This window comes from Macaca fascicularis, chromosome 19 (assembly GCF_037993035.2).
Source record: "Macaca fascicularis isolate 582-1 chromosome 19, T2T-MFA8v1.1".
Lineage (NCBI taxonomy): Eukaryota > Metazoa > Chordata > Mammalia > Primates > Cercopithecidae > Macaca > Macaca fascicularis.
In genome coordinates, this window is record NC_088393.1 from 48,541,083 (window position 1) to 48,553,088 (window position 12,006).

Consider the following 12,006-nt stretch of genomic DNA (forward strand, 5'->3'; position numbering starts at 1 on the left):
TTCTATCTACAACAGAATGGGAAGAAGGTGATTTTCTTGTCAGATGGTGCTGGAGTTTGTGTCAGGCACATAAAGGGGCAGCCCCGAATCTAGCCTACGTGAGTGCCCTACCGCTGAGTGGTTGCTAGCCAAGATGGCGGTAGCGATCGCTGCAGCGAGGGTCTGGCGGCCAAACCGAGGCCTGAGCCAGGCTGCCCTCTTGCTGCTGTGGCGGCCTGGGGCTCGGGGATTGGCTAGATCTGTGAGTACCTGGGCCCCAGGGGGTTTTCCCAAAGGGGATTAGGGATGTAAAGGCTATCTTCAGAGTGTGGGGTCCCTGAAGGATATGAAGGAAGGGCTGTCACAGAAGGGAAAAAGTGGGAGACCCCTTGGAGAAGACACCGAAGGGAAGATCTGCCACTTCCTTAGAAGAAAAGAACTTCCACTTCTTCAGGAGAGGACAAAACCCGTTTGCAACTTCTTTGTGGGCCCTGAGGGAGGGAGACGACTTGAAGAGAGGGATGGGAGTTCCTTATTTATTTATTTAGTTAGTTTTTGAGGCGGAGTCTGGAGTGCAGTGGCCGGATCTCAGCTCACTGCAAGCTCTGCCTCCCGGATTCACGCCGTTCTCCTGCCTCAGCCTCCCGAGTAGCTGGGACTACAGGCGCCCGCCGCCACCCCCGGCTAATTTTTTTTTTTTTTTTTGCATTTTTAGTAGAGACGGGGTTTCACTGTGTTAGCCAGGATGGTCTCGATCTCCTGACCTCGTGATCCGCCCACCTCGGCCTCCCAAAGTGCTGGAATTACAGGCGTGAGCCAGCGCGCCCGGCCGGGGGTTCCTTATTAACTGCCACTCGTATTCAGGGGAGGTTCCTTGGAGGGACAGGGGAAGACCGCGAGACCTTTTCCCTCAGGCTTTGGAGAATGAAACTGACTTTATAAAGGAGAGACTTTCTTCTGGGCAAAGATCCCTCTTCAAGAAGAAGAAAGAAGAGAGCAAGTCCCCTTATCGCAGGCTGCATAGGGCCTTGTATTTCTTTGCTCCTTTGCCACAATTCTGATTTTAAAATGAATTGTGTAAAAATTTTGTTTGGTTCCTGTGTCTCCTGATCGAATATCAAGACAGGGAACTCGTGTGTTCTGGACACTGTACAGAGGAGATGATTAATATTTGTTGAGTTAATGAGGGGAAAAACGGAGGGACAGAGGTACAGATAGGGCACTTTGCCCACATTTCTTAGAAACACTTGAGAAGGCTTTGTTTCTTGTCAAAAGGGTCACAATCCCTTCAGGTGGATGCTGTCAAAATTACACTGCAAAAAACCTGGGTGGAAGCCTCTCTTTAGAGGGGGAGAGGCAAGGGGTTGCAGAAGAGCTTTGAACTACATTTGACAGATAGGAGAGTAGTGGTTACATGGGTGGGTTCGTGTCCTTGCTCTGCCACTTTCCACTTGTGTATTGGGCAACGGACTGCACCTCTCTGGATCTATGGACCTAATTTCCCTCTCTAAAATATTAACAGTGGCCACCTCATAGGACTGTGAAAAATTAATATGTAAAATGCTAAGGACTGGACCTGGCACATCATAAGGGCAATAGGAATGTTGGTCATTGTTGATAGTGAGGGTAGAGGGAAAGGACAGAAACTGACGTTGGAGATGGGGAGAAGAAAAGGGTGACCTTGGGAAGGCCTGGACTGGTGAGGCCCTGCGGAAAAAAATCTTAAAAGATCTTGTGAGGTTGAGTCTGATCCTCTGATCCCCAATCCATAAGGAGGAGAAGATGGAATCTGTAGAAAGAAGCTCTGGGTAGGGGGACAAACGGGAGGAGGGTGAAGAGGATGGGCCGGGAGTAGGACGTAGTAGGTATCTAGGAATGGAGTCACTTGAAACAGGTAAATGCAGAAGGGCTGCAGGAGCAAGATGTGGGTAGGGCAGTCTCCTGCCTTTGGGCTGGAGACCTTTTCACTTTTTTTTTTTGGAGCAGTTCATATCCTCCACCGCTGATCTCAGTCCCAGGAGCCTATTGGCTGGGCAACTGGGGCGGGAAGTGGGCAGGACTGGGGCAGGGTAGGGAAAGGTCATTTAAGGCTGATTAAATCTTTCTCTCCTGTCTCAATCTCCTGATTACCTTTCCTCTTGCTTCCCCTCCTTCATTTGTGGTGAGGAATGGGGAGGGAAGAAGTCCCTACTTTTAATTTTTTAATATATCTTTAAATTTGTATTATCTTAGAGTTATTGTTTTTTCCCCTTTATTTCTCCCACCTGTTCTTTCTCTCTTCTTTCTTTCCTCTCCTTCTCTTCTCCTCTCCTCCTCCCCTCCCCTCTCCTTTTTCTTTTCTTGTCTTGTCTCGTCTTGTCTCTTCTCTTTTTGTTGCTCTCTTTCTTTCTGTACCTCTTTCTCTCTTTTCTTTTTCTTTTTTCTTTTTTTTCTTTTTCTTTTCCTTTTTTTTGAGACAGAGTTTCGCTCTCTTGCCCAGGCTGGAGTGCAGTGGCGTAATCTTGGCTTACTGCAACCTCTGCCCACTGGGTTCAAGCAATTCTCCTGCCTCAGCCTCACTAGTAGCTGGGATTACAGGCGTGCACTATCACGCCTGGCTAATTTTTGTATTTTTGGTAGAGATGGGGTTTCACTATGTTGTCCAGGCTGGTCTCGAACTTCTGGCCTCAAGTGATCCGCCTGTCTTGGCCTTGAAAGTCATGAGCCACTGCACCCAGCCTTTTCTTTCTTTTTTTGAGACAAGGTCTCACTCTGTTGCCTAGGCTGGAGTGAGTGCAGTGGTATGATCATGGCTCACTGCAGCCTCAACCTCCTGGGCTCAAGCAATCCCCCCACCTCAGCCTCCTAAGTAGCTGGGACCACAGGCACATGCTACCATGCCTGGCTGATTTTTAATTTTTTTTTTTTTTTTTTTTTTTTTGAGATGGAGTCTTGCTCTGTTGCCGAGGCTGGAGTGCATTGGCACAATCTTGGCTCACTGCAACCTCCACCTCCCAGGTTCAAGTGATTCTCCTGCCTCAGCCTCCTGAGTAGCTGGGACTACTGGCGTGCACCACTGTACCCAGTTAATTTTTGTATTTTTAGTAGGGATGGAGTTTCACCATGTTGACCAGGCTGGTCTTGAACTCCTGACCTCAGATGATCTGCCCGCCTTGGCCTCCCAAAGTGCTGGGATTACAGGCATGAGCCATCGCGCCCGGCCGCGCCCAGCTAATTTTTAAATCTTTGTAGAGATGGAGTTTTGCCATGTTGTCCAGGCTGATCTCGAACTCCTGGACTCAGGCAATCTTCCTGCCTCAGCCTCCCAAAATGCAGGATGACAAGCGTGAGCCACCTTGTCTGGGCATATTATTCAATTATGAGTTTAAGTAGCCACAAGTGGGCTGGGCGCGGTGGTTCACGCCTGTAATCCCAGCATTTTGAGAGGTCAAGGTGGGCAGGTTGCGTGAGGTCAGGAGTTCGAGACCAGCCTGGCCAACATGGTGAAACCCTGTCTCTACTAAAAATACAAAAAAATTAGCCTGGCATGGTGGTGTGTGCCTGTAATCCCAGCTACTTGGTAGGCCAAGGCAGAAGAATTGCTTGAACCTGGGAGGCGGAGGTTGCAGTGAGCTGAGATCGCGCCACTATTCCCCAGCCTAGGTGACAGAGCAGCCCTTTGTCTCAAAAATAAAATTAATAGCCCAAGTGGTTGGTGGCTGCCATATTAGATGGTGCAGGGTTTTTTGTTTTGTTTTGTTTTTTGTTTTTTTTTTGCGATGGAGTTTTGCTCTTATTGCCTAGACTGGAGTGCAATGGCAGGGTCTTGGCTCACTACAACCTCCTCTTCCTGGGTTCAAGCGATTCTCCTGCCTTATCCTCCCGAGTAGCTAGGATTACAGGCAAGCACCACTATGCCTGGCTAATTTTGTATTTTTAGTAGAGATGTGGTTTCTCCATGTTGGTCAGGCTGGTCCCGACCTCAGGTGATCCACCCACCTCGGCCTCCCAGAGTGCTGGGATTACAGGTGTGAGCCACTGCGCCTGGTTAAGATCATGCAGTTTTTTCCAGGTGGAGATGAAGAAATAGTCAGGGAAAGGTTGAGAGGCTGTATAGTTGTGGACAGATTGGATTGAATTACTGGGTTCACTGAGGAAGGTCGGATTAGAAGGAGGGGTGGGGCTGCTTTACTTGTCCCTGACTTCTTGCCCCTCCTCTGCCCACTCCTTCATTGAATACCATGCTGCCCTGCAGATGTGTTTGCCTGATTTTCACCTCCCTTCCTGTCTCTGTTATCATAGCAGATGTTTTAGTGCTCAGGGAAAGGAGGAGGAAGGAAACTCAGATTGTCAAGGAATCGTGAGTCAGTTTCTCAGCCACTACCCCAGGCCTGGGCTTGGCTAAGTCATTTCACCTCTCTGACCCTGGCTAGTGCGGTGAGTAGAGTCCCTATCCTGTTGGAAGTCAGGAAGCACCTGGAGCTCGGTCTGTGCTAATTATCAGTGACTTTATTTCTGTGACCCAGCTCATCAGGGGCAGCCTATCTGGGGGTTCCAGTGCCCTGTGCAGTATCTCTAAGTGGTAGGTACTCAATTTGTGTATTAGTCCGTTCTCAGGCTGCTAATAAAAACACACCCAAGACTGGGTAATTTATAAAGAAAAAGAGGTTTATTGGACTCACAGTTCCACATGGCTGGGGAAGCCTCACAAGCATGGTGGAAGGCGAATGAGGAGCAAAGTCACATCTTACATGGTGGCAGGCAGACAGAGTGTTTGCAGGGGAACTCCCCTTTATAAAACAATCAGATCTTGGGAGACTTATTCACTATCACGACAACAGCACATGAAAGATCCACCCCCGCCGGGCGCGGTGGCTCAAGCCTGTAATCCCAGCACTTTGGGAGGCCGAGACGGGCGGATTATGAGGTCGGGAGATCGAGACCATCCTGGCTAACACGGTGAAACCCTGTCTCTACTAAAAAATACAAAAAACTAGCCGGGCGAGGTGGCGGGTGCCTGTAGTCCCAGCTACTCAGGAGGCTGAGGCAGGAGAATGGCATAAACCCGGGAGGCGGAGCTTGCAGTGAGCTGAGATCCGGCCACTGCTCTCTAGTCTAGGCGACAGAGCAAGACTCTGTCTCAAAAAAAAAAAGGATCCACCCCCATGATTCAGTTACCTCCCACTGGCTCCCTCCCACGACATGTGGGAATTATGGGAGCTACAATTCAAGATGAGATTTGAGTGGGGACACAGCCAAACCATATCAGTGTGTATTGTGGGATGAATGGAGATGGTCATTACGGTCTTCTAAGTGTATGATGGGTCCATCTCTTACTTGGTAGTGTGTTAAGAAACCTGGCCTCCTTTTTCACATCTTGAAGTGCTGTATGGTTTACAATGCCAACTCTAATTTTTTATTATGTTTAATACACCAATAGTGCAAGGCCTTTATTGGTAGTACTCGCCTATTACAGGTGGAGAGACTGAGGCTCAGAGGTGAGGTCTGAACTTGGAGCTCTGGACTCCAAAGCCCAGTTTCTTTTCATGGTACCAGGCTGCTAGGAGGAGAAAGGATGGAGCGTAGATTCAAGTCTTGCAGCATCCTTCTTAGTCCAGTATTGGCTTATTTTATTTTATGTTTTTTTGAGATGGAGTCTTGCTCTGTCACCCAGGCTGAGTGCGGTGGCGTAATTTCTGTTCACTGCAACCTCCACCTCCTGGGTTCAAGCGATTGTCCTGCCTCAGCCTCTCGAGTAGCTGGGACTACAGGTACATGCCAGCATGTCCAGCTAAATTTTATATTTTTAATAGAGACACGGTTTCACCACGTTGGCCAGGCTGGTCTCGAACTCCTGGCCTCAACTGATCCACCCGCCTTGGCCTCCCAAAGTGCTGGGGTTACAGGTGTGAGCCACCACATGTGGCCAGGCAGGTGATTTTTCTTGTCTTTCCCTCTTTCCACTTCAGTCCCCCTGGCCATCTTTCCCTTCCTTGAATGTGCCTCCTCCCGCCTGGAGGCCTTTGTAGGTATGAGGTCCTTCAGATGATGGCTGACATGACAATTCCTCAGGGAAGCGTTCCAGACCCCAAACACCAGGTCTCTGTCTGTGAAACAGGGACAGTGGTACCTGCCTAATCTGCACGCCTTTCCCTTCTCATGAGATATCCTGGGAAGGGGGGCTCAACTCTTCACTCTGTTTTAGGGCAGAGTACCTTTGAGCTCTGGAGAGAGTGGGTTTGGATGGCCTTAGCTACCCTCGATACAGAGGACTTGGAGTTAACTGGCACCATCCACAAAGCCTTGCATGCACTGGACCTGAACAAGTCGCTTAGCCCTTCGGAGCCTCACCTACCACCTGTCTTTGATGGAGTTGCGATAACAGTGCCTGCCCTGCCTGGATACCTTATGGGTTCAGTGAGCACATAGGCGTAAATAAAGTGTTGAGTGGCACCTCGGCATGTAGTTATTCTCTGATTGACCTGTAGCAGCCGTGCCAGTCTTCAGGGTCCCAGGCTGCCAGCCTTTCTTCTCTTGTCTTGGAGCGTTTGTTGTTCCCTAGGACTGAAATGTTCTGACCCCTCGGCTCAACTCCCCCTTCTCTAGGAAGCTTTCCCAGGTGTGCCATCTGATGCTGGTGCTTGCTGGAGGGGTACTATCTGATGCTAGCTGGTGAGGCATTCCTGCCAGAGCTGCGGCAGATACTTTCCCCACCTCTCCACCAGCCTGTGAGGTGGATGCCATCTCCACGAGGGCACGCAGGTCCACAGAGACTGGCTCCTGTCCAAGGCCACGTGACTGGAAAGAGACAGAACCCAATTCAACAACTGTCAGTTTAGCCCTGGAGGCCCTCATCCTGCCTCCCACATGGGTAACCACTATACATCTTGCCTCCTCTGAAATCTCCGTTTTTTTTTTTTAATTTTAAAATTTTGTGTGTATGTATGTATTTACTTATTTATTTGCTGTTGTCGTTATTGTTTTGAGACAGAGTCTTGCTTTGTTGTCGCCCAGGCTGGAGTGCAGTGGGGCGATCTTGGCTCACTGCAACCTCTGCCACCTCAGCTGAAGCGATTCTCGTGCCTCAGTCTCCCGAGTAGCTGGGACTACAGACATGCATCACCATGCCTGGCTAATATTTGTGTCTTTAGTAGAGATAGGGTTTCGCCATGTTGACCAGGCTGATCTTGAACTCCTGGCTTCGAGCGAACTGCCTGCCCTGGCCTCCCAAAGTGTTGAGATTAATGTGAGCCACTGTGCCTGGCCAAAATTTCATTATTTATTTATTTATGTGTGTATGTATTTATTTATTTATTTGAGATGGAGTCTCACTCTGTCACCCAGGCTGGAGTGCAGTGGCACCATCTTGGCTCACTGCAACCTCCACCTCCCAGGTCCAAGCGATTCTCCTGCCTCAGCCTCCTGAGTAGCTGGAACTACAGGTGCATGCCACCACACCTGGCTAATTTTTGTATTTTTAGCAGAGATGGGGTTTCACCATCGTGATCAGTCTGATAGGCTGGTCACGAACTCCTGACCTTAAGTGATCCACCTGCCTCAGCCTCCCAAAGTGCTGGGATTAAAGGCGTGAGCCACCGCGCCCAGCCATATTATTTCTTTATTTTCATTTGGCTTATCTGTCAGCTTGACACTTACTTATTTTTTTAGGCTACTCAGGTGAAGCAATGTGAGTAAGATCACCTCTTGATTGTAACTTGTGTGTTCAGTGTTTGTCATTCATCCCTCCCTGTCTCCAGCCCTCAATTCAGGGCATGATTTGGAGCAAATGTTCAGTATCTGTTTAACAAGAACAATCATGAGAAATACATATTCGCTACTCGTGTTTATGAAACACTCGTTATGTGCCAGGCACTGGGCTGAGCAGTCCACACAGGTCACCTCAGTTAATCCTCATGACAACCCATGAGGTAAGTACTTATACCACCCTCGGTGTACACAGGAGGAAACTGAGGCTCGGAGTTTTTCTTTAAAAAAAGTTTTCTTTTTTTTTTTTTCCTTGAGACAGGTCTTACCTTGTCACCCAGGCTGGAGTGCAGTGGCGTGATCTTGGCTCACTGCAGCCTCTTGGGCTTCAGGGATCCTCCCACCTTAGCCCCTCGAGTAGTTGGGGAGTGCAGGTGTGCACCACCATGCCCAGCTAATTTTTTGTAGGGCCCCCTTGGCCTCCCAAAGTGCTGGTATTACAAGCGTGAACCACCACACCCGGCCTTAAATTTTATTTATTTATTTATTTATTTATTTAATTGTTTTGTAGAGATGAGGTCTCACTATGTTTCTCAGGCTGGCCTCGAACTCCTGGACTCAAGTGATCCTCTTGCCTCAGCCTCCACAGTAGCTAGAATTACAGGCGTCTGCCACTGCTCTTGGCTCAGGGAGTGTATGTCACACAATCAGTCAGCGGTCTGCTCAGTTAGAGTCCATGCGCTTAGCCATGGTGCCTTCAAATGACTCCACCAGGGCCACCCCAGTACTTCCTGGGCAGACCAGACCATCCAGGGTGGGCAGGTTGTGCTTTCCTGCGTGGTGGGAGAGGACATGGCATGAAGCTTTGTGTAAATCTGTGCAGCCTCTGCCGTTGTAAATCACTGGGCCACCAGGACAGACTACCCCCATCCCCTACCAAAAACTAGAAGAACGGATGGGTGGAGTCGCATCCTTCCTCTGTAGGCATCTGACCACCCACTCCCATTATGGAGCATTTCCTCAGGACCAGGGCGGTGCGGAGCCCTTTGCATAGCTCACTGAATTGGTGCAACCCTGGGGCTGGGGACTACCGTCATCTCCACCAGCCCAGCAAAAAGGGGAGGAGGGTACAGCCAAGGTCCAGCTCCAGTATATGGAGCACACTGGGGTGCCATGAAGATAGCCGTCCAGCCTCTAGAGGCTGACAGTCCTGCCCTGACACCCTGGTTTGTTTTCAGACTCTGGCCTCCCCTCTTAGTGCCCATCTGAAGACTTCAGCCTTCGGTCTTCTTCCATCAGCATGCCGTCTCCCCTGTGCCTCAGTCTCCCTCTCTGGAGTATCTGCTGGTGCCATAGTTTGGTTTTATTGTTCTCTGAGACAGGGTATCACTTTGTTGCCCAGGCTGGAATGCACTGGTGCAGTCATGGCTCACTGCAGCCTTGACCTTCTGGGCTCAAGCCATCCTCTCACCTCAGGCTCCTGCAACTCCAGTATCTGGACTACACGTACATGCCACCATTTCCAGCTAATTTTATTTTATTTATTGTTTATTTATTTATTTATTTAATTTATTTTTAGATAGAGTCTCACTCTTGTCACCCAGGCTGGAGTGCAATGGCACCATCTCGGATCACTGTAACCTCTGCCTCTCAGGTTCAAGCCATTCTCCTGCCTCAGCCTCCCAAGTAGCTGGGATTACAGGTACCTACCATCATGCACGGCTATTTTTTGTATTTTTAGTAGAGACAGGGTTTCACCACGTTGGCCAGGCTGGTCTCGACCTCCTGACCTCAGGTGATCCGCCCTCCTTGGCCTCCCAAGGTGCTGGGATTATAGGCGTGAGCCACCATGCCCAGCCTTCCTGGCTGATTTTACAATTTTTCAGAGACAGGGGTTTTGCCTAGGCTGGTCTCGAACCCCTGGCCTTAAGTAATCCTCCTACCTCAGCCTCCCAAAGTACTGGGATTACAGGCATGAGCCGCTGCACATTGCCACAGTTTGATTTTAAAATCCACTTTAAGGTACAATTAGTTCTCCCCAGCTCCTCTTTTCCCCATCCTCATAAAGCGTAGTCACTTCCCTTTCTCCCACTTCTCACCTTCCTAGGTTTTGTTTTTCTCTCTTACCAAGTTTTGAGTATGTAATACATCCCAGATCAGTGCTGGAACCCCTTGTGTGAGTTAACAGCTTTTCATGTGGCGTTCTGCAGCCTTCTTACAGATAAGGAAATTCAGAGAGATGAAGTGTTTTTGCAGAGAGCCACACGATGAGCTAAGAAATTGGAACCCAGGGCATTTGAACTCCAGAGCCAGGGAACTTAACCGCCCATTCATGCATTCACTCAGGAATTCCCTCTTGAGTGCCTGTTGTGAAGGCAACCTGGACGCTGTCTCTGCCTTCCTGGGATTGTGGTGTGTGTAGGAGAGAGACACGAAACAAAAGAATCTTCTAAGTCAGTTTCTGGCTTGCTGGGTACTCAGAAGGGGGAAGCGATGTGCTGCAAGAGGCCGGCTGCTTCCTCCTCACAAGGGGAGGCCTATGGTGACATTGCCAGGCCTGAATCTGCCCTGCCATTGGGAGTGTAATTTCCTCACGACTACAAATGCAAATAAACACACACACTGAACATGCTACCCCGCTGGAACTGTTGACGGCTTGTTCACTGCAGTTAAAGGAAGATGGAGGAACACATTTGAGCACCCATGTGTGAGATCCAGCTCGTGGCAAACCCCGCCCTTCTTTAACGTCTGTGGGAAGTGAAGCCACCATTACTGACCTCGGAGGAATCCCGGAAGTAGTGGGAAGAAAAGTCGCAGATATTTGAAAATCAGGCTGCAGGGGTAGTTGGGGTGAGGAGCATGGACGTCTATGAGCCTGAATCTCAGCCTCGCCCAGGTTAGAAGCCCAGTCCTGATGTAATTTTTTTTTTTTTGAGACAGGGTCTCACTTTGTCCCCTAGGCTGGAGTGTGGTGGCACACTCTCAGCTCACTACAGCCTCGTCCTTCCAGGTTCAAGCATTCCTCCTGCCTCAGCCTCCCAAGTAGCTGGGACCACAGGTGTGTGTCACCATACCTTTCTAATGTTTGTATTTTTTTGTAGAGACCAGGTTTCTCACTGTTGCCCAGGCTGGTCTCAAACTCCTGAGCTCATGTGATCCTCCTGCCTTGGCCTTCCAAAGTGCCAGGATTACAGGCGTAAGCCACTGTGCCCAGCCCAATTTTTTTTTTTTTTTTTAAATTTGTGGTCTGGTATAGGTTATTTTACCTACCCAGGCCTCAGTTTCCTCATCTACTCAAGGGCAATGGTAGATAATCCCCCTCACAAATTCCCCGGGGAGTCAGTAGGCTTGTGCATGCCAGACACAGCTGGCTTACAACAGGTGCTTCATAAGGGGGAGCTGTTGCAACGTCTTGGCAACTTCTAGGCTGCCTAGCTCCAGAGCTAAGAGTCCCAGTGAGTTCATATCCCTTTGAGCATTTATAGGCTTCTCACAGGTCCCCTGGACTTTTTCAGCCACTCCTCATCTGACCTGAGGAGGTGTGATGTCCTTGCAGGACTCCTCCAGCCCCTCTGAACTTTTCTTTTGTTTGAGACAGCATCTTGCTCTGTTGCCCAGGCTGGAGTGCAGTGGTGTGATCAAGGCTTACTGCAACCTCCACCTCCTGGGCTCAAGCGAGTCTTCCACCTCAGCCTTCCAAGCAGCTGGAACTACAGGTGTATGTTACCATGCCTGGATAATGTTTAAAATTTTTTGTAGAGATATGATCTCAGGCCGGTCTTGAACTCCTGGGCTCAAGTAATCGTTGAGCCCAAAGTGTTGGGATTACAGATGTGAGCCACCTTGCCAGGCGCTGAGCTCCTTCTGTCTTCCATGAAGGATACACTGTTCCTCGCCTTTTGTCTTTTTTTGTGTGTATGTCGCAGGGTCTCTGTTGCCCAGGCTGGGATGTGGTGGTGCGATCTGGGCTTACTGCAACCTCTGCCTCCCAGATTCAAGTGATTCTCCTGCCTCAACCTCTTGAGTAGTTGGGATTACAGGTGTGCGCAAGCCCGCCCAGCTAATTTTTGTATTATTGGTAGACGTGGGGTTTCACCATGTTGACCAGGCTGGTCTCGGCCTCTTGAAGTGTTAGGGTTACAGGCGTGAGCCACTGTGCCTGGCCACTTTTGTCTTTTGCGTGTTCTGATCCCCTTGCCTGGAATGCGCTTTCGCTGCCTCCTGGTTATCCCTCAGGTTTCAGCTCTAACATCACTTCCCCAGGGAAGCCTTACCCTCCCTCTCTTCTGCTGTAGGATAATATGAACCACTGTCATCATTACTTGTTCAGCGTCCGCCCTCCCT

At 49.6% G+C, this 12,006-nt stretch overlaps 1 protein-coding gene across 3 annotated transcripts in view; it reads left to right on the forward strand.

Annotated features, from left to right (window-relative positions):
• Window positions 1-119: 119 nt before the first annotated feature.
• The window catches only part of BCKDHA (branched chain keto acid dehydrogenase E1 subunit alpha), a 30,359-nt gene continuing 18,472 nt past the window's right edge, over window positions 120-12,006 (forward strand). The window contains 1 exon segment of one of the 3 annotated variants that reach the window (NM_001284089.2): window positions 120-241. In NM_001284089.2, the coding sequence (NP_001271018.2) occupies window positions 134-241 (108 nt within the window). In that variant the 5' untranslated portion in view covers window positions 120-133. 3 annotated transcript variants of the gene reach the window in all.